General features: G+C 35.6%; 1 protein-coding gene across 1 annotated transcript; it reads right to left on the bottom strand.

The window, feature by feature from the left end:
• Positions 1-592: 592 nt before the first annotated feature.
• On the bottom strand, positions 593-1,625 carry LOC149209241 (uncharacterized). Its single transcript, XM_089394244.1, has 2 exons — positions 1,060-1,625; positions 593-965 (listed from the first exon to the last, which is right to left on the bottom strand). The coding sequence occupies exons 1-2, from the start codon at positions 1,460-1,462 to the stop codon at positions 844-846; spliced, it is 525 nt and encodes a 174-aa protein (XP_089250370.1). The 5' UTR covers positions 1,463-1,625; the 3' UTR covers positions 593-843.
• Between the last annotated feature and the right edge of the window lie 22,393 nt (positions 1,626-24,018).

Genomic DNA, 24,018 nt, shown 5'->3' with positions numbered 1-24,018 from the left:
CAATTGGTTCTTCACCTTGTGGTGAGAATGGACCACATTAGCCGATTTGAAACGTCCCATATCTTGATTATAACATCCCAAATCTTGATTATGTGATTAATCCGAAAGACGTTTATCTACATCATTCTTTCTCATTAAAATTTGAATATACACACAAAAAAAATCTCTAAAATTTTCCAGAGTCTTTTTTGATATAAACCTTTCTATTTACATATGTGTGCCCACCCATACATATATACATATATATTTTAATAAAATTTGGATATAAAAATGCTCACAATGTATAGAAGCAATGTTTGGTTAATGTAAACTTCCATATAGCTGATTCCATAAGCAAAAAAAATCTTAAACAACAATTTAATGACATCAATTTACTGCCACTGGAGAATTAAAAAAAAAAAAAAAAAACTTTATCGAATTTATATAAATATATTAATTTGATAAATATATGATAATATATGTACTTTCTACTCCAGCAACACACAGGAGAACTGATAAAATTGTTAGTGTGCAGCAAACGAAGCATTTCGTTTTCCCATTCAAACCATTTATGTAACTAGACACAACCGAAATGAAGACAAAACTATTAGTGTGCAGCAAACAAAGCATTTTTTTCCCATTCAAGCCTTTTATGTAACCAGATCCAACCGAAAAGCAAACAATACTATTTCTTTTCCTGCTCATGATTGGAAAATAGCTTTGGTTATCCAAACCACAAATCACTTAGCCTAAAGTTGTGCTGATTGGAATCTTCAACATTATCATGATTGGAAAATAGCTCTGGTTATCCAAACCACCAATCACTTGGCCTAAAGCTATGCTGGTCTGAATCTTCAACATTCCTTACAAAATATTTTCAGGTAGATGACCTTGTTCTTCACAGGCACTCAAATTTACCTTACACCTGCCTACCTGAAGACAATAGCTATCCTGTCGCTGATAGTCTAGATCTGGCTGTACTGTACCTGAACAGAAAACAGAGCAGTAGCTTTAATCACCAGAAAAATTAAAAAATGAACTATACCAACAACAAGGACTTACACACTAAGAACATGGCACCTGGTCTAGATCCTAACGGGTACTGTTTTTCCAGCAAGTCTGCAGCTGGAATGCCAAGCATTATCTGGATCATGTTGTCTCCATCATCAAAGTTAAGAGCATAGCTCAGAGCATCATAACTGAATCTCATCTGTGATGCTGGCCTTGGATTTATCATTCTTCTCCATTCTGCCCTGATTTTCCAGAATACATGCCTCCAACTTATTCTTCTGCAACATGTCAGCATCAAGCCATCCATATCATCTATCCCAAATCTGCACAGATAGGCCTTTTTGGCGCTGACCCACTTCCATACCCATTGGCAATGCATTCTGTGCCTGCTCAGGGATTTCCTCATTGATCCATCACCAAATTCATCACAGATTAGATAATACCCATTTGCTGCATTGAAACAATATGCCATGATGCTGAGATCTTACTTCCTTTGGGTCGATGTGTAGTTGATCAGAGACTGCTCCTCTCAGATCTCACAATGTTCTTAAAACTCAATACATCCATGATCCCTTCACAGAACGCCATATGCTATATTGTTTTATATAGTTAAAACTGCACAGAAAAGCATTGATTGATCTTGTACTGTAAGTCTCTTATTTAATCGCTGCAGCTATGTATGGACAAATTAGTGGGCTAAAAATACACACAATCTGACGCCAATGCTGCCATGCCAGTAAGAAATGGCAAGTTCCCCACAAACGAGAGGTCAGTGGAATCTTACAGAGACTTCTCTTTCACATGACTCTGAAGACTTTCTCACTGGACTAAGCCATATTCAAACCATCCAAAATCAACATTTATTTAACTATTGCTTGCAACTCTATAGATTCAATTTAAGTCAGTGCTCAGATGGATGACATGACTTTCATGTTGTTTTAGGGTGAGTATAATCAATTTATCATTATATTAGAAAAAATATATCCAAAGGGTGAAAACAAATTATATCTCATAAATTTGTTCATTACCTATTGAGTAGATACTAGAAAGTAAAAAAATATATTGTTCAGACAATTTTTATATTAACATTTTAAGATTTAAATTTAAAAATTTATAAACACAAATCAAATCTAATCTATTAAGAAATTAGTATGGTTCAAATCAAACACATATCCAAATAACAATTTATTAATTACAAACTAATCTCACAGATCACAGACAAAAAAATTCAAATTCAAAATGTATCTTTCCAGGGTCAACCAGGTACTGCTTTTACTTTACCTTACCACTACCGTGATTGAAAAGTACTGTACAATTTTCTCTTTTCTGATTGAAAATAAATAAATTTAACAAAGAGTATATTGGATTTTGTGTTCAAAAGTACTGTACAATTTTCTCTTTTCTGATTGAAAAAATAAATAAATTTAACATAGAGTATATTGGATTTTGTGTTGAGTCTGTCATAAAGCTGACCCCAACCAGAAAATATGGGGAAATCATTTGAAAAAATATCAACGAAAAAGTGCATTGGATTGTGTTCAGTCTGTCATAAAGATAATCTCCCGGCATCACCAAATATGAGAAAATTGGGAGTCATGCAGCGCTTTTTCGTCCCAGTACTATCTTTTCTGGCCTCTGACCTTCTATCTTTTTGCTCTAGTTTAACTAAATTGGTTTTTTTGAGAAATTATAAAAATTTTGATAAAATTGGGTAAGGAATTTTGTAAATTTAAGTTATAGCTGTTAAATTTCAAGATTATGAGTTCTTGTAAGTTTTTGATGGTGTTAATCTGTTTCCACTATCAAAAACATAATTTAAACACTCTTACTTTAAGATTTCTTAAATTTTTTAAACCAAATTCCAATCACTTTTAACGATCCAGATTTCTAACCCACTAATTTTTTCTTTCTTTTTCTAGCCTCCCTCCCTGCCTGTTAATTATTTTTTTACTCTTAAAAAATCGGTAATTTCTCCTTCCCCTTAAAAGTCCAATACAGTACATTCCCTTTTTGTCCTCTGTAACTTTCAAAATATGTCTGTCTTTGCAGAGGACACCTCAGTGGTGACTTTTCTACACATAATTTCCCACAGTTTTCTCCTTTTTCTTCTTTACATTTTCTCTCAGGTTAAAAACTATGAAAAGAAATGCTAAATATTAAGCATCATATATGATGTTGATTACTAATCAAACATGTCACTGTAAATTTATTTTAATAATTTTTTTAATTAAAATAAAAATAATTTTATATTAAAAAAAATATTATAGGGTAAATATGTATTCCATAATTCACATCTAAATTAAATTATTCATTAAGAAATAAGTCATTATTCTTTTCACATCCAGAGGAGATGATTTATTAAGAGATAAGGCACTATTCTTAACATTTGTATGGGTAACTTGTATTAGTTATTTGTATGGGTAACTTGTATTAGTTATTATTTAGGGTAGTGAATTTTTTTTGTTTAAAACATAGTTTGAGTAATAAGAAATAGTTAACTAGTAATTAAAATTTTATTATGAGATAAATAATTTAAAAATTTATTATGAATAAGTTGTAATTGGTTAAAGCAGATACTTTAAAGAAGAAGGAAGTGATAGAATCACAACAATTCACTCTATCTAAGATGTAATAAAAGCTTTTCTATACAATTGTCTTCTTGGTTAGTTATGTGCTGATTTTGTTTTTTGTATGTGTTTTTGTTCCTTCCTTTAGAGGCTGGGAAGGTGAAGGATTGATGCCATAAGAATTAGTTTTGGTATTTTATCTTCATTAAGAGAAACACAATTTGTGCCTTTTCTCGGATGCCTAATAGGAGAGCCTTGGTATTTTAGTAAGTAAAGTCAATAATTCATGTACACGCTTCACTTCCATTCAAGTAACATAGCCATTGGAATATCCTTTCTTGTTGAGTCCGAATGTATTGCAATTCACCAATTTTTATAGTTTGAGTGTTTTTGTGTTAGTCCTAGTCCCTATTTATTTATGTTAGTCTTTCTTTATTCTTAACTTCTCTCTTCATGTTAACCTCTCTTTATTCTTTATTTCTCTACTTGTCTTATGTGTGACTAGTTATAGCAAAACTTCTAACTAATAAAAGCATTGATGTAATCAAGAAAGGAACCAATGGAAAAATAAAAATCCTCAATTCTCCAATTCCTATATAGTCATTAATATTTTTGTGTCAAAACCTTGAAAAATGCTCTCAAGAAAGAAAAAAAAAATTACTATTTTATATTTTCCCAGTAATAAAAAGAAGAAATAAAGAACTTATAATACTCCTAAGTAAATAAAAAATAAATATTAAAAAAGAAAAAATTGGATTGTAAGATGTCAAATTCCTAGATGTTTAAAACAACTAAAATTTATTTTCTTACCAACACTCTAATCAAGGAAAACAAGAAGATATTTTGCTTGGATTAAATATAAAAAAAATTGAAACACTATTCAAAATGGTTTTTGAGATAAAATTTTAAACTTATTAGATACCAGAAAAGGATAGTACTAAAGAGGCACTCCAACAAATACAATGGTCATTAGGAGCTTTTTATGTTTGAAGACCATATGTCCTAGGTAGTTCCTAGGACATCCACACTTTCAATCTTATCTAGCTAACCTTGTTTAGTTGTTTAATTGGTTTAATTTAAAATGTTTTGGTTTTTTTTTTTTTTTTTTTAAGAAAGTGTTTTTTTTCCTATATATTGTTATTAGTATAGTTTAAGTTTATCTAGCTAAACTTCCTTCTTTGTGTGATTTAATTTAAAATGTTTTTAGAATTATTAGTAGAGTTTAATCAATATAGTTTAATTAATAAAAGAAATTTAAAAAAAAATTACTAGATTTTAAAAATTTGTTTCTAAAAACCATAAAAATAAAAATAAAAATATATTATCTCTCACATTTATATCTTAATTCAAATTTAAAAAATATAATTTTAATTTCATAAATACCTTTCAAAGGCACTAAAATATATCATATTAATTATTATACCTAATATATCATATTAATTATTATAGCTAATATAAATTTTTTTTAAAGTTAAAATTTCAGAGTATTTTCAAAATTTCTCAATATTATTTTATTTAATAATTATTTAACACTAATAAATTAAATAATGAATTTTATTTATTTATTTTACTAATTCAGGATTTAATTTAAGTTTATTTATTTATTTTATTAATTTATGATTTACAAATTGATTTTTTTTATTTATGATTTATAAATTAATTTTTTAATTACATTGTAAGTATGGTCTATATTAAAATTGGGTTTGAGGAATTTGATTTTTACATAAATGGGTGAACAAGATTTGGTTACATAAATGAGTGAATAAGGTTTGGTTACATAAATCACTGAACAAGATTTGATTTCAAAAATGCTAGTCGTCTTTTGGCTCGTACCTCTCCAACTTGCTTCAAAAACACTTGCTTCAAAAACTAAAAAAAATTGTTTGACATATATACTCAAACTTACAATTTTTGATATATTAATTTATGACAGATAAAAAACATTAAAACACAAAATAAATAATATAGACACCAATTGTGGTAAAAATCTGTAATGCCCCACGAAAATGTAAATATTTGATTTTACTGTGGTTAAAAACTGGATATGACATTATTAACTGTTTTTGAATTTAATAATATTTTTATTTTTCCTTTAACAAGATAAGAAATGTTTTCTTGAACAAAAATGCTAGCAACTTCTGAGGGGGAAGTTGGGAAAACAGTTGCAGTGGCTGCAACCTTAACTACTTCTCCTAACTGGAAGGTTTCTAGGGAGAAAGGGAGAAAAAAAGTTAGTCTGCGCTGTGGGGATAGGCAGAGAGGAAAAAGAAAGGAAGGAAATGGCTAAGTCTAGTGAGGACCAGATAGCTAAGTACTAGGTGCAGATATCTTGCCGAGGACAATGGTCCTGCAAGAGAGCACGGGGGAGAGATTCTGGTCCCAAAAGACAAATCTCGAGGTTGGGTGGCAGATTAGAAGCAGAAGACAAGAGAAAGTTTCGCTTCTGTAGGACTACACGATCACCATAATACAGGAAGCAGAGGTGAGCAATTTTGTTGCAGTAATATTGGAACATCGAGCAGACAGGTATGTATGATTACAACTGATGTGCCTAAATAAGTCTGTGTCATTTATAGAAATTAAGAATTGTAACAGGAACTTTTATGTAGCTATAACTTAAAAAAAAAACAATTCGTTAATAACATTAACAGATTGAAAAATGTATCTGCATTTTAAAGGAAAACGGGAGTGTGATGTACTCTTAGAATCCTCGTAGGTTGGGCAAGCTGTTAGCAGGGCGTCACTGTAGGAAAACCGTAAGGTTATAAAGGAAAAATTGAGCCATGCGAAGCCCCGTTCAAGGACAGAGAAACCCCTGAGGGTAGGAGTAAGATAAATCACTTGGGCAAGAGATGTTTTCCTCCATTGTTGAACTCTGGTGTGTTGGGATTGAAACTGGAACAAACTGTAAAACTCGATGCCAAGGAAGAAGGTATAAGGGCTTATATACATTTCACTAAAATTATACAGGCGACAATGGTGCATGAAACCCTAGGAACATCTCTTTCTTAAGGTACCGACAGAAGAGGGCTCTGGCGTGCCAAATTGGTAACACCCTGAGTTATGCGAATAAGCATGGTAGGTAATTTCTGTAGTACGACTTTATAATGAGCAAGACAGAACAAACGAGGTGACGATAATTTTATTAAGTCATCTTTTTAATAAACAAAAACCATGAGATATTCAAGCAAATAAACGAATTCAACTAGCTATATGCTCAGAACATTCTCATAAAAATGATAGTAGGAATCAATGAAACAGTGTTGAAATCCTTTAAACAATTCTACTAACAGTAAAAGACAAGGAATGAATGAAGCACAGGGCTATGATTTATCTAGTTCTTGATAACTATTAAAACAAGGAAAAACATTTGTAGATAGAGTCATTGTCCTCACGTAAATCCTATGGTATCGACGAGGCAAATAAAAAAAAAGTAATTGTCACACAGAGTGGGTTCTCTGAAAACTCTTGACAAACCATAAGAAAAATGAAATGAGGAACCTCAACAAGAGGCTGTTACAGTCGTGTACCTTTCCCATTCGATTAAGAACCAAAACTCTAAGGAAAATCACATGTTACGGTGCAACAAATGTAGCTGAACAAAAACCAGTCAATATCCAAACCCTTGAATCATATATATAAACATACAAGATTAATTCAAGAAGGAAGCAGTAAATTACAAATTGACTGGCATCTCTCAGGTTGACCCTGGAGGATTAACTCTAAAGCACTTTTGTCCATTAAATAAATAGAAGCGCCACGGGACGAAACCCTGGCAAGGGGTAATTCAAAAATTACATTAAATAACCACTGTCCGAGCTCCATGCTGGAGTCAAACCCTCTATACGAAGGTCGCATAGGGTTTCAACACTTCTACAACATACAACCAATCAAATACATAATAATTCTAAATACTGTGGGACTGTAAGCTAGTTGGGAAAACCATTTCAGTTAAACAGTAGAAATCAAAACCCTGTCCAATTATGCAACGAGGCAAGCTTCGCCGAAAACCCTCAATCTGGAGATAAACCCCTTACCTGGGATTTCTGTGACGAGTATGGTAACAACGCTCCCACGCAATGGCAGTGCATAGCTCCGGAGTCTTGGTGAAGGGTCCCTACAACAGAAAACCAGAGAAACCATTAGTTAATGGTGTTAGGAAAACACATGACCAGGAGAGCTTTATGATAGGAAAATTCTAAGTATTGAAAACAAAAATCACCCAGCTTCACTGAATAGTGCAGACACCATAACCTGGTTCTGAGAACGCTAACTCATTCAAGGCTCTGGTGCCATAGCAGAGCAGGTCGCAGAGAGAAAGCAACAGAAAAATGGAGCTGGCGCCAAAGTGAGGAAACAACATAACCAAACGAGTTATAGTTGACTTAACCTGGAAAGGAACCTGAACCGTAGATCTCCAAAACTTCACAGCCTCCGTCGATCGGATGGCAAGCCCGAGAGTGGTGACTATGGAAAATGAGCCTGCTCGTGCCACGCACAGGGCAGAGCAATAAGAAGCCACGCAGAACCCAAGAACGTACCCAGCGTACAAGATAATCAAATGTGTAATTAATATAAATTGCCAGATGTCCATCTGTATCATCCTTTTGCAAACCACGAGGAGTTGAGAGTTTTCCCAAGGTGATAATTCGTTAATGAAAACCAGAATGAATAGGATCAAACCTTTACTATCACCAGAAACAATGAATTGATTGCCAGAAAATGTTATGGAGGGTCGGACCGTAAGTGCCGAAATAAATCATGAGGTTACGTGTCATAGGGACCATTCATACATTAGTAATACCTTGTAAAAAAAAATTATGATGGAGTCATTACAATTGGTATCAGAGCCCAGTTACAAAACTGAGGCCTCTGGGAATTGAAAATTGAAAATTGAAAATTGAAAATGAAATAGAAAACAGTTCATACAATTTATTTTCGTCCCTATTTGAGCAGTTCAAAAAAAAAAGGTAGTTAGTGTGTTGATTTACTTTTCTCATGTTAAGGACAGGAAACCAGAAGACTGACAGTATGAGAAGAGGGGACAGTGCATCACGCAGGTATGCGATGGGTCAGGGACCTGTACCTGGCCCTGAGAATAATCCCGAGCTATGGGTACAGCTCGGGGAGGAGGCTCGCAATACAAATCAGGCTATTTTGGAGACAGTACAAGAATTGAAAAATGAAATGGCCCGGTTACGTGAAGATAATGCATGGCTAACTATGGAACAAGAGAGAATTATAAAAAGCCTGTCCGACAAACAGAACCAGCCGCCAGCAAATCCCAGTGCGGAGCAGCAAAGAATGTCAGAAGAGCAGAATCACCACACAGAACCTGAAGGGTCAGAAGAGAGGGAGGAATGATCTGATAATGCATCTGAACAACAGACTTCAAAAAGGAAACGGATAGAGTTGCAAGGGGAATTTCATAAGATTAAACCGCCACACTTCGACGGGGAATAGGAGGAAGCAGCTGAGGCATGGTTGATTAATATGAACAAATATTTCCAGCTATATGAATATGATCACAACCTTAAGGCACGGCTGGCCATTTTCCAACTGTAGGGAAAAGCCACCCTGTGGTGGGAAGAAGTTAAGATCGTAAGGGGAGTAAGCGAACAGACCATAACTTGGGAGAAATTTCAAAGGTACTTTAAGGAAAGATACTTGACCGAGCGTTTTTACGATGAAAAGGCAAGGGAATTCCATGACTTGCAGTTGGGGCAGCAAACCATGGACGAATTTATCACCCGTTTTACTTCCTTGCTTCACTATGTGCCTTATATTAGAGAGGAAAAAGCTAAGGTGCAAAGGTTTGTTAGTAGTTTACCTCTGTATATGCGGGAAAGGATTGAGTTTGACAATCCAAAGACAATGGACGAAGCAATACGTAAAGCCAGGATTTGTTACCAGCAGAGTAAACAGAAGGGAGAAATTCCAGGTAAAAGATGGAATGATAAGAGAAGTAATAAGTCGGCTGGGAACAATAAAGGGAATCGCAGTAGTGGTAGCAAGGGAGTTGGCAAGGGGCAAAATAGTAGAACTGTACAGAAAAATTCATTCAGGTCCAAGCCAACCAATGAGTCCAGAGTCGGCGAACAGCCTGTAAAGTTAGACAATGAAGGGACAGCAAGACCTCGAGTACAATGTTGGGGTTGTGGAGGGCCTCGCTACATCAAAAACTGTCCTCAGCAAAAGGGAACCGAACAATTATCCCAAATCCATGAAGCATCGACAGTCGATGACATAGGACGAAGTCTACCAAGGATTAATGCAACTCTGGACGACCATCAGGTGGAGTACTAGCCGACCATGGTGGAATTCGAAGGTAAAATCTCAGACCTTACTGTAGATGTTTTAATTGATCCTGGATCCACATTAAGTCATATTAGTCCTAAGGTGGTAGAACATTGTAAACTGTAACCTGTTAAATTCAAGAATCCGTGGCTAGTACAGCTGGCTACGGGGGCCAAGAGGCGAGTGCTTGTGAAAGTCAATAACTGCTTTTTAAAGATAGTAGGGAAGTCAGTAATGGCAGATTTAAATGTGCTTCCCTTTGGTTCATATGATGTTCCGATCGCCATGGACCGGTTAGAAAATCACTGGTCCTTAGTCAACTGCAAAACAAAGACTATTTATTATAGGGATGAGCTGGGAGCAAGGCAAGAGATGCAAGGAATTAAGCGGCCAGTACAGGTTCAGCCAATAACTGCATCTCAGTTAGCGAAATGCATTAAGAAGGGGTGTCAGATTTATGCCATCCAAGTGGGCTATGCTAATTCGAAAGATAAAATAGCCACGTTGGACAACATCCCTGTAATACAAGAATTTGCTGATGTGTTTCCGGAAGAGATTCCCAGACTGCCGCCTAAGAGGGATATAGACTTTACTATTGAATTGGTACCAGGGGCAGCACCAGTATCTCGAGCGCCCTACAGAATGAGTATACCTGAATTGACAGAGTTAAAAATGCAGCTACAAGAACTGTTAGACAAAAACTATATTCGCCCTAGTGTGTCTCCTTGGGGAGCTCCAGTATTATTTGTTAAGAAAAAAGACGGGACTCTTCGCATGTGTATAGATTATCATCAGCTGAATAAACTGACAATAAAAAATAAGTATCCTCTACCCTGGATTGATGAACTTTTCGACCAAGTGAAAGGTGCAACAGTATTCTCCAAGATCGATTTGCGATCAGGTTATCACCAAATCAGGATTAAGGAAGAAGACATAGCTAAAACAGCTTTTAGAACAAGGTATGGACATTACGAGTTTGTGGTGCTACCCTTTGGGTTAACTAACGCCCCCGCAACTTTCATGTGCTTGATGAACAACATATTTCATCAATATTTGGATAGATTTGTGCTGATATTTATCGATGATATATTGATATATTCCCGCACTATGGAAGAGCACAAGGAGCACCTCAGATTGGTGCTGCAAACCCTCCGAGAACACCAGTTATATGCCAAGTTCAGCAAGTGTGACTTTTTCAAGGAAGAAATACAGTATCTGGGCCATATAATCATGAAGGAAGGGATCGCAGTGGACCCTGAAAAGATAAAGACCATAATGGAGTGGCCCGTACCAAAAGATGTAGCAGACATCAGATCCTTTATGGGGTTAGCCAGTTACTACAGACGATTTGTAGAAGGGTTCTCAAGAGTAGTGTATCCTATCACTTCCTTACAGAAAAAAGGCAGAGTGTTTAGATGGACCCCGGAATGCCAAAGAAGTTTTGAGCAGCTTAAGCACTTGCTCACCACTGCACCCATTTTGAGCATAGCTGATCCTAATAAGGACTATGTGGTGTGCACGGACACAAGCAAGGAAGGTGTGGGAGGCGTGTTGATGCAAGAAGGGAAAGTAATTGCTTACGAGTCAAGGAAATTAAAAGAGCATGAGTAGAAATATTCCGCTTATGACTTAGAGTTGGCAACCATCATACACGCCTTGAAGATGTGGCGACATTATCTTATGGGAAGGAAATTTTTGTTACTAACAGACCACCACAGTCTGACCAATTATTTTAGCCAGCCCACTTTAAACGCTAGGCAAGCATGGTGGGTAGATTTCCTAAGTGGTTTTGACTTTGAAATCAAACATCTGAAGGGGAAAGAAAACCGGGTGGCGGACGCTTTAAGTCGGAAATTACAATGTTTGTATGAAATTTCCTTTAGCGAATGGAAAAGCCCCTTCGAGGGAATGATAAAAGAGGTAGCAGAACAAGATACTGTATACCAGCAAATAAAACAACAAGTACAACAATCTACCAGCAAGGAAAATCAGCAAGGCTATGAGGTGGATGATGTTGGAATGTTGTATTACAAAAAGAGGCTATATGTACCCAATCAAAACAACATTAAAAATATGATTTTGGATGAATTTCATATCAGTCACTATGCTGGACACCCAGGATATCAGAAAATGATCACTGCGCTTCGAAAAGAGTACTATTGGCCGAGTATGAAGAAGAATGTGGCTGAGTATTTGGCACGGTGTTTGGAGTGCCAACAAATTAAGGCAGAACATCAACATCCAGCGGGGTTATTGCAACCATTACCCATTCCGAAGTGGAAGTGGGAAACCATTTTTATGGATTTTATAACAGGGCTGCCTAAGACAAAGAAGAATAATGACTCTATTATGGTGGTGGTGGACAAATTGAGTAAAGTAGCACATTTTATACCTATGAAATCTACCTATAGAGCTATACAGATTGCCCATATCTTCATGCAAAATGTGTTTAGATTGAATGGACTATCGAAGATGATAATTTCGGACTGTGACGTGAAATTCACATCGGTCTTTTGGAAGACATTATTTGAAGAATTAGAGACACAACTAAACTTCAGTACAACGTATCACCCCCAGACCGACGGACAAACAGAACAAGTAAATCAGGTGGTAGAAGACATGTTGATGGCGTATGTAATGCAACAACCAACTCAATGGGAGGAGTATTTGCACTTGGTTGAGTTTGCATACAATAATGGCTATCATACCTCATTACAAATGAGCCTCTTTGAGGTTTTGTATGGGCGGAAATGCCACACACCCTCAAGCTGGGGTGGACCTAAAGACAAATTAAGGTTAGGGCTGGAAATGGAGGAAATGGTCAAAAAGGTATGGTCTAATTTAAAGGCTGCTCAAGATAGGCAAAAGAACTTTGTTGACTAGAAAAGGAGGTTTAAAGAATACCAAGTCGGTGATCATGTATATGTGAGAATTCAAGCAAGGAGGAGTACACTGCAATGGAGCGGGTGTACCAAGTTGGCACCTCGATATTGTGGACCATTCCAGGTCTTGGCAAGAATTGGGCTGGTGGCTTACCAGCTCGCCCTGCCAAGTCACATCCGGGTCCACAATGTCTTCCATGTCTCTGTATTAAAAAAATACGTTTATGATCCTAAACATGTGATCAGATGGCAGGATATACAGGTGAGGATTACTTCCAGTAGACCAGTCTAAAAGTTTTCTTTTAAAGAAACTGATTTAGAATATTGCATGTTGCAGGTCGAATTGGAAGGAGAAGTCTTGGTCGAGCCGCTGAGCATTCTCGATCGAAGAGAAGTACAACTGCAAAAGCGAGCTATTACCCAAGTTAAATTGCAATGGAAGCACTTTGGGCCTGATGAGGCCACCTGGGAAGATGAAGAGCTCATGAAGAAAGCTTACCCGGAGTTGTTCTTGGTCAACAGACATCAGGAGGATGTCCAATTTTAGGAGGGGGAGATGTAATGCCCCAGGAAAATGTAAATATTTGATTTTACTGTGGTTAAAAACTGGATATGACATTATTAACTGTTTTTGAATTTAATAATATTTTTATTTTTCCTTTAACAAGATAAGAAATGTTTTCTTGGACAAAAATGCTGGCAACTTCTGAGGGGGAAGTTGGGAAAAACAGTTGTAGTGCCTGCAACCCTAACGACTTCTCCTAACTGGAAGGTTTCCAGGGAAAAAGGGAGAAAAAAAGTTAGTCCGCACTGTGAGGACAGGCAGAGAGGAAAAAGAAAGGAAGGAAATGGCTAAGTCTGGTGAGGACCAAATAGCCAAGCACTAGGTGCAGATATCTTGCCGAGGATAGTGGTCCTGCAAGAGAGCACAGAGGAGAGATTCTGGTCCTGAAAGATGAATCTTGAGGTTGGGTGGCATATTAGAAGCAAAAGACAAGAGAAATTTTCGCTTCTGTAGGACTACACGGATCACCATAATGCAGGAAGCAGAGGTGAGCAGTTTTGTTGCAGTAATATTGGATCATCGAGAAGACAGGTACGTATGATTACAACTATTGTGCCTAAATAATTCTGTGTCATTTATAGAAATTAAGAATTGTAACAGGAAATTCTGTGTAGCTATAACTTAAGAAAAAAAAACAATTCGTTAATAACATTAACAGATTGAAAAATGTATCTGCGTTTTAAAGGAAAACGAGAGTGTGATGTACTCTTAGAATCCTCATAGGTTGGGCAAGTTGCTAGCAGGGCGTCACTATAGGAAAGCTGTAAGGTTATAAAGGAAAAAATTGAGCCATGTGAAGCCCCGTTCAAGGACAGAGAAACCCCTGAGGGTAGGAGTAAGAAAAATCACTTGGGCAAGAGACGTTTTCCTCCATTGTTGAACTCTGGTGTGTTGTGATTGAAACTGGAACAAACTATAAAACTCGATGCCAAGGAAGAATGTATAAGGGCTTATATAAATTTCACTAAAATTATATAGGCGAAAATGGTGCATGAAACCCTAGGAACATCTCTTTCTTAAGGTACCGGTAGAAGAGGGCTCCGGCATGCTAAATTGGTAACACCTGGAGTTATGCGAATAAGCATGGTAGGTAATTTCTGTAGTACGACTTTATAATGAGCAAGACAGAACAAATGAGGTGATGATAATTTTATTAAGTCATCTTTTTAATAAACAAAAACCATGAGATATTCAAGTAAATAAACGAATTCAGCTAGCTATATGCTCAGAACATTCTCATAAAAATGACAGCGAGAATCAACGAAACAGTGGTGAAATCCTTTAAACAATTCTACTAACAGTAAAAGACAAGGAACGAATGAAGCACAAGGCTATGATTTATCTAGTTCTTGATAACTGTTAAAACAAGGAAAAACATTTATAGATAGAGTCATTGTCCTCTCGTAAATCCTCTGGTATCAACTAGGCAAATAAAAAAAAGTAATTGTCAGACAGAGTGGGTTCCCTGAAAACTCTTGACAACCCATAAGAAAAATGAAACAAGGAACCTTAACAAGAGGTTGTTACAACCATGTAACTTTCCCATTCAATTAAGAACCAGAACTCTAAGGAAAATCACATGTTAATGTGCAACAAATGTAGCTGAACGAAAACCAGTCAATATCCAAACCCTTGAATCATATATATAGACATACAAGATTAATTCAAGAAGGAAGCAGTAAATTACAAATTGACTGGCATCTCTCAGGTTAACCCTGGAGGATTAACTCTGAAGCACTTTTGTCCATTAAATAAACAGAAGCGCCACGGGATGAAACCCTGGCAAGGGGTAGTTCAAAAATTACATTAAATAACCACTGTCCGAGCTTCATGCTAGAGTCAAACCCTCTACACGAAGGTCGCATAGGGTTTCAACACTTCTACAACATACAACCAATCAAATACATAATAATTCTAAATACTGTGGGACTGTAAGCTAGTTGGGAAAACCATTTCAGTTAAAGAGTAGAAATCAAAACCCTGTCCAATTATGCAACGAGGCAAGCTTTGCTGAAAAACCTCAATCTGGAGATAAACCCCGTACCTGGGATTTTGGTGACGAGTATGGTAACAATGCTCCCACGTAACCGCAGTGCATAGCTTCGGAGTCCTGGTGAAGGGTCCCTACAACAGAAAACCAGAGCAACCATTAGTTAATGGTGTTAGGAAAACGCATGACCAGGAGAGCTTTATGACAGGAAAATTCTAAGTATTGAAAACAAAACTCACCCGGCTTCACTGAATAGCGCAGACGCCATAACCTGGTTCTGAGAACGCTAACTCATTCAAGGCCCTGGTGCCATAGCAGAGCAGGTCGCAGAGAGCAAGCAACAGAAAAATGGAGCTGGCGCCAAAGTGAGGAAACAACATAACCAAACGAGTTATAGTTGACTTAACCCGGAAAGGAACCTGAACCGTAGATCTCCAAAACTTCACAGCCTCCATCGATCGGATGGCAAGCCCAAGAGTGGTGACTGTGGAAAATGAGCCTGCTCGTGCCACGCATAGGGCAGAGCAATAAGAAGCCACGTAGAACCCAAGAACGTACCTAGCGTACAAGATAATCAAATGTGTAATTAATATAAATTGCCAAATGTCCATCCATATCATCCTTTTGAAAACCGCAAGGGGTTGAGAGTTTTCCCAAGGTGATAATTCTATAATGAAAACCAGAATGAATAGGATCAAACCTTTACTATCACCGGAAACAATGAATTGATTGCCAGAAAATGTTATGGAGGGCCGGAGCAGTAAGTGCCGAAATAAATTACGAGGTTACGTGTCATAGGGACCATTCATACATTAGTAATACCTTAAAAAAAAAAAATATGATGGAGTCATTACAAAATCTTAAACATATAATTCACCAACTCTACATGAAATGCTTTTCTATTCTATGCCCTACACTGAAGATCTAGTTTTTGAATTTTTTTTTTGTAGTACTCCGACAAGTGGTTTTTGTCCGTTGTTTAATGCGATGGGTGTGATTACTTCCAATAGGCTGGTTGTTGAAAGGTTACGATGGCAGTTTCGTCTGTTTTAGAGGGCCCTTGGGGTAGTTGTTCAACAATAATTAGATATTAGAGTTTAACACAACACTTACTTTATATTCGTTAGGCATGTCAACATATTCTGCATCTATGAAAATTCAAAGACAAGATTCAATAATGTAAAGTAACGTCAACATGATTGAGGAACTGGGAAGGCTGATGAATATCTGTAAGCAAAGATAGTAGAAAAAAAGAGTGGTCTAATTTATAGACAAAATGACTTCTTTTATCTATAAATGATTTTTTTCATGAAATTTTTTCTAATTAATTTTAATAAAAATTTGGCAAAAAAAAAAAAAAAAAAAAATTATTTAATTTGTAAAATTTGAGTGTTCCAAATGTTTTTCATGATGTTGAATTGATTTATGCATTCAAAAATGTATTTTAAACAACGAAAAGTCACATTTTTGCTTGTAATTGTATTGTCTAATTCAAGTAAAAAAGGCTATTTCTTCTATAAATTATACTACACAATGAACAAAATCATATTATCCATACAATTCATCAAAGTAATAAATAATTTTGTTAACAACAATATTTGAATATTACAAATAGTCAATATTGTAAGAATATATATTGTTATTATTATTAATGCTAATATTGCAAATAGTCAATATTGTAAGACTATATATTGTTATTATTATTAATGCTAATATTGCAAATAGTCAATATTGTAAGAATATATATTGTTATTATTATGAATGCTAGTTTAAATGGTTTGGTAAAAGTTAATTCAATTGATTTGATTGATTATGTGAAGTATTACTTATTTTAGGATTTATTAGTTTATATTTTGGATTAGATAACTTTGATATATATTGTTGTTATTATTAATGTTTGTTTAAATGGTTTGGTATAAGTTAATTCAATTGATTGGATTTATGATGTGAAATATTATTTATTTTAGGTTTTCTTGGTTCATATTTTGGATTAGATAGCTTTAGGTTATGATTAATTGATTTTTAAAATATTATATTTTATTATTTTAGATTTATAAAAAAAATAGATTAAATAAAATTAATATATTAAATATATTGACTCTTTTGTGTTAATATGTGGTGTAAATAGTTTAAACAAAATTTAAATTTAAACTAAAATGTGTCAATATACATTTAAATAAGTTGATTCTTAAAATTTATATCAATCACATTTATTAATATGATTGTGTTAATATATATAAATATAATAAAAATTATTTATCTAAAATCAATTTTTATAAATTAAATGAAATTTAATATTTAATATTTTATTTTTTATTTTTATTTTTTTTAATATAAATTAAAATCAAATGTTCAGTATAAATAAAAAATATATATACAAATAATTACACCTTACTTTTTATTAAAGATAAAGTGTATGCTTCATCTAGTAATTAGTATACCGAAACCGAAAGCTGTAAGGTTTTTAGGGGATGTCAAAAATGTTTTTTCATTGTAAAGATGCAGTATGTGGGTATTTATAAAAATAATTGCATATTACTTTTTATTTATCTTTTCACTAAAGATAAATATATCCTTCATCTAATAATTAGTATACATAAAGGTGTAAGGTTTTTGGTGGATGTCAAACATGCTTTCATTATTTGTTTTTTCTAATTGTAAAGATGTACATGGAGATTTTAAACTTAAATTAGTGTGATTCTGCATATTTTTTCGTTTGCATAATATTTTATCTCATGTATGTGATTATGTGATTAAAGCGAGAGGGGTGTCAAAAATGTTTTTTTTTTTTTCTTTTTTTTTTATTGCAAAGTTTTATGTAGGGTTTATTTTTTTAAATTAGTATGATATTTATATGTTTTGTTTGTATAAGAATTTATTTTAGGTATATAATTAAAGTCAGATGTTATTAGAAAGTATATAAAAAGGTTAAGGTTTTGTTTTTTTAGAGGTAGGGAAATATATTAATGATTTATGACTTAAAGTTTTATAAATTATTAATGAATAATTTTAATGATCTAAATTGGATCATTATATTGTTTGTCAGTTATTTTGATGTATTTGGAGTGGAAAAAGTGGAAGAATCAACTCACGGGACCGTGGTTACCGGTAGGACCTAGTTTGGCGAAACAAAGTCTCAAACTTTTCGGGAGCAGTTTGAGGCATCGTTTTGTGGGGGTAAAACTTGCCACTTTTGCCTAGCACCCTTTTACACTATTCTACACATAGAGACCTTTCCAACGGTGCAAGAAGCACGTCAATTAGAGTTTGTATGCAAAGTTATGCCACTCAGAAGTTGACCACCTTGCTTTCACACCTATAGTTCGAGAGGATGTCATGTAAGCCCCCATTATTCATGAAAAAGGGCTAGCCATGTGTTTGTGATGTAAAATACTCTAGAAGAATCTATTTTGTAACTCTAGTTAAGATTTGATGTAGTCAGTAAGCTATGAGGTTGTGTTATAACCTGGCCACTAGGAGGAAGAAACATTCCATTCTTTTGACAACATTTTTTTCCAAAGCTCATAAAATATAGTGAGCAAAGATTGCATGTAGAGCACAGAAAGAGGATCTATGCACTATAGCATCCCATGGGCCACATAAATTACTTCTTTGTACCTACAACCATATTTCCACACAGAGAAAGAGAGTAAAGTGGACTCACCTTCCATCTGGGTTTTCTCTCGAACGGGTTTCCGAGAAAGCATATCTTATGTCTTTTGTGTGTGTGTTCTTATTTTGTCATTCTCTACTTTTTTGCATAATTTCCATTTGCATGATTGTAGTAATTACAGTAAAATCTGTAGATCTAGAAATTAAATAAAACTGTAATAGTGTAGAATCTCAAATTTTTAATATAGTATTATTAGATTTGTCGTAATGAACTATTGAGTGGAATATCCACGATAGTTTACAGATCATTCAAGTTCAATGGTTTTTCTTGAATAATAATAATGATGGTTTAACCTACTTTCATTAGTAGTAGCAAATGATGGTTGTCCTCATGGTCAATTCACAACTAGTTATGATAGGTTTTTCCACTTTCATAACAAAGCAGAAGGAAAAAAATTAAAGAAAAGAAAAGAGAAAGGAAAAAGTGAAGAGAATGAAAACAACATGTTAAGGAAGGAATATTGGGCCATTATGCATCTTCAATATTAATGAGAAAATCCATAACTTCTTATATTGTAAGCTAATTAAGTTATAATTTATTAATAATTTAAATGTGAGTTTTCTTCTAAGCTTACTACATTACATTGCAATATTATAAATTTATGGAAAAAAATAATTGCATACAATGAGAACCAATCATTTTCTCTCACTCACATCCCTCATATCATTATATTTTAATAAATATGAATGAACTTCGCATATATAGAAGTGTCTTTAGAATTCTCTCTCTCTCTCTCTCTCTCTCTCTCTCTCTCTCTCTCTCTCTCTCTCTCATCTTTGTATTCCACTCTAGAGGTTAGTCTACGCTTGGTCATCATGACAAGGGGTTTACTCTAATATAAGCGTAGTGTTTGTTTCTGTCATGTTTGGATTATTGGGTTTCTTCGTCATTAATAGTGCTACATATATAAAAACAGATGATAAATTTTTGAACATTCATTCATTCCATCATCTAGCACGCGATCCCCTCTATTTTCTCTAAATTCACATATAAGAAAAGGGACTATTGTCCCAAATATTGCCTCAAGTTTTGTCAAACAATAGGTGAAATACTCAAACTAATCTCCTAGTTCACGATGAAATTAACAAGCATACAATAAATGGAGTCAAATGGATAAATGATCACACTAATGAGCGTGAGTATTGCAGCAAAGATGTTGCAACTCCTGGGCTACCGAATTTACTTTATCAACCCAGGGTTTGTACAAACTTGGAGGTGACAGTGCTATATACACAAGTAAAAGTGATGGTTCTTCTTCTTGTCATTGTTCAGCTGGCGAAAGACCACTGGGGTTTTTAAGCCAAACTTCTATGGAGTCAGAAGAAGCTTGATTTCTTGATGGAAGAAAGGTAAATCCACTCTAAGAGAGAGCTACTCTACTACAATAATGGAGAAGACCGAAACTCAATGCTAAATCACACCATTTCCTAATTAAATGCTAAGAAACTATGCTTTGCAGAAATGCTAAATCAACATGAACCAAATGCTACCATCTAATTTATAGAAGTAAGAAGCATCAAACATCACTAATGTGCAAGTAAAGAGACTGAAATAAATCTGGTTTTGTCTTTTCGTATTTTCATGCAAAAGCATGTATGTAAACAAATTTTTGTTGGTGATGTGGCACGTGAATTAAGGATGTTTGAGGAGGGCTGGAAGGGTTATGAAATGGTTGGATGGTGTGGGAGACCCTTGGGAGGATTTTGGTGACTTCCTAGAGGTTTTCCATCAATTCGGCCTCAAAACAGGCCATTTCAAGAAAACCTACAGGATGTATTAGTAACCTACAGGATTCCTTATAAACCTACGATATACAGCTAAGAGAAAAATATGAGGTGTTGGAGGTGATGGAAGGCTTAGGAAAGGTGGTTGATGGGTGGAATGCAGTGGGAGAAGGTCTAGGATCACTCAGAAGTCAACAACAAAGATAGGAGATGGATGGATTCGCTCAATGTGCTTGGAAGAATTTCTATGAAAAATGGTGAAAACTACTGAAGGTGATGGTGAAAACAAGGGATGGCTAAGGTGGATAGAATGGAATTTATTTGTTGGCTATAAAGTCTTAGTCTCCTCTTGAAGCACCTGCTCTACATAAACCATGTATATCTTCCAAAAAGCTATGTAAACAAGAAACATTCTCATAAACTAGAAAAGCAGAATTAATGAACTAACTACCTACATTATGTACGAGGAAAGTTGCTGAAAGGAATGAAAGCATGGATGAGATCTACTGCAAAAATTAAGATGAAAAAGATGAGAATGGAATCCTACATTGCAAAACTAACCAAATACTAATGTAAAGACAACAAACTCCAAAGCTCATAAGAGAAATAAAAATCTATGTTTTTGGGGCTGCTTAAGGGTCCCTTCCTCAAGTCATGATCTCAGAGGGAGGAAGTGAGGCGGAGACACTTTCTGACAACCTTATGGTGCTACTTTTAACCTTGCTAACCTGCTGCTGAAGTAAGACACAAATGGAAGAAAACTAATAAACAACCAATCCAATCTACACTACTTGTAATGGAAATGCATCGAAAAGAAAATTAACAATGAAGCTATGAAACTACACTAAACATACTGTTAGTGTCGGTCTTGAAGCCCTCCATCAGTGATCAAAGCTCTTTGCATTTGCATAGGTAGGTGTCTCATCAGTGTTAAGTTTTGCATCCCGTTAGGCATGCCATAACCCTGATGGAGGAGCTGGTTTATTTATACCCCTCTTGGTCTTGCTGGATCAGGTCATATCAGTCATTAAGCTCTTTCAAGCTTGTCTTGTTTTGTCTTGAGGTCAAAGGTCCTAGGTCTAGGGTTTTGGTCATTTATCTCTGCAAGGTCATGTCTTTGAAAGTCCTTGAGTGCCCAGCGAGCCAGAGGGAGGATTGTAAACATGTTTCTTTGATATTTTCATCATGTACAGTTCATTTTTAACCTTGGATTTAAAAACTCTGTTTTTAAAGCCAAGGTCATGTTAAATTTTTGTAAAAAGAATGAAATTTCAAACAGTCTTCAAAAGGGCAGCAGTAACCCTGGTCCCCTTGCCAAAGTCCCTCAGATGATCTACCTGCAAAAAGAATCAAGCCAAAGCACTCAATGAGTCAAATTCAGGATAAAGGAAACCAAAAATCAGTGTTATAAAGTGTCAAAAGAAAAAAACATTAGAAAGTGGGTTTGTAAATGAAATTTTTTCAAATGAGACTTATAAAATCCCAAATTCCCTCCTTTCACTCTCATTGTGCATTCTAACGCTTGCAAGAGAGATAGATAGAGTGATTGAGGGAAAGGAGCGAAAGAGAAGCAATTTCGGGCAGCAGAGAGGGGCGCGACCCATTGGGTGGTGCGCGACCCGTTGAGAGCTCTTCCGCAGTTCAGAAAAGCAACGTGCGCAACCCGTTGGGAGGGGCGCGACCCGTTGGGAAGCCTGCGCGACCCGTTGAACTGTTTTGCTGCAAACTTCAACCAAATTACCTCAAACTCTTTCCAAGCTATCAATTTGCTCGAGGTAGGTGCTCTAAACATGGATTAATTGCTGGTTATGATGGTGGGTGTCATGGACATGTTAAAATGATTAAAATTTTGCAAGTGGAACTCCTTATATGGCTGCAATGTTAATGAGCAAATGGTGCTAGGGTTTATGTTGTTTCAAGTTATTTTTCCCTTTGGTTTGTTTCCCTCCTTTCCCTTTCACTCACCCTTATATGTTCATCTCCTTTCCCATATTATTTTACAAATGAAATGCAAATCTTTCCCCATTCCCAATGACTAAAAATGTAAACCCTACCCCTTTCCCAAAGCATACAAAACCCTAATTTCCCTCTACCATATACATGTGTAAACAAAGGAAAAATTCATGTGAAAACAAAAGAAAATGTTGATGAATATATCAGCAGGTTTTGTGTATGGTTTCCCTATTTCCCCTATTATACATGTATGCATATTCCCATGTTCACTTTCATACATGTTTTTTCCCATATGTAATGATCTTTGCAAATGATTTCCCAATTATAAATATGTATTCCTATATGCATAATGATTTGCAACATTTCCCTTAAAAATTCCCTGTTATATTTATATATTCCCATTCCTTGTTAAAGAATCCCTCCCCTAACATTTCCCTCATGTCTTTTTCCCCTTGAAACAGCATAGAGTTCAGCACTTTTTGCAGGCAGAGACAGCAATTCAGTTTGTCCACTTTGCTCCTAAACCATGTCAGAAATTGAAACTTATGAGCAAAGTGATGACCATTCATCATCTACAGAGGTTGAGGTATAGAGGAGGCCTCGTAGGGGAGGTAAGGGTGGACATCATAAGCGAGAGGAGCCCACCTCTTTGGCAGAATTACAGGCTTGTCCCATGGCAGTGACTTGTTTTCAGTACATGTCTTGTTATCATTTTTGTGAGAGGATCTCCCGGATTCAACATCACAGAGAGTTGGCCCGCCTTTTTGTTTTACATTTGCATGATGGACATGTCAATCTAGCAGGGTAGATTTTACATTGACACCCGAGGTGATCTCACATGCTACAGGGATACCTAATGTTGGTGAGGTGTGGCCTAAGCGCAGGTTGCTAGATTTGGTTCACTTTGAGCCCTATGTCCGGCCACCATTCGTGAGACATTTGGCAGGTGTTTTTCCATTCAGATTTCTCCGGAGCGAGTATGCTCCCATCATGAGGCTTATTATGCATTATTTTACCTGTGAGGGCAGATTTTCACAGGTGTACTCATATCACATTCGCCTTTTGATGCATTTCACCCGAGTGAGGATGATGAACATCCCGGTCTTCTTCTTTCATAACATTCAGAGGATGGTGCCCATGTTGCAGAAGAAGACCCCGGCCCAGCAGTACATGAGCTTATGTCATTATGGTTTGATTCAGCTCATAGTCTCACATCAGTTGACTCAGCAGGGCATCTCATGGGAGGAATTCATCTCCCGTGAGTTTTTTACAGCACCACCCCAGCCACATCCCGAGGTCATTCATGAGGAGGGTGGACCGTCTCAGCACCCTGATATTCTGGTCACTAGACATGTTGTTTCTTCACCTCAGCTCACA

Source organism: Pinus tabuliformis, chromosome 1_2 (assembly GCF_031772625.1).
Source record: "Pinus tabuliformis cultivar Carrire ecotype Pingquan chromosome 1_2, CPIR1, whole genome shotgun sequence".
NCBI classification, from domain to species: Eukaryota; Viridiplantae; Streptophyta; class Pinopsida; order Pinales; family Pinaceae; genus Pinus; species Pinus tabuliformis.
This window is presented reverse-complemented; position numbering and strand designations above follow the sequence as displayed.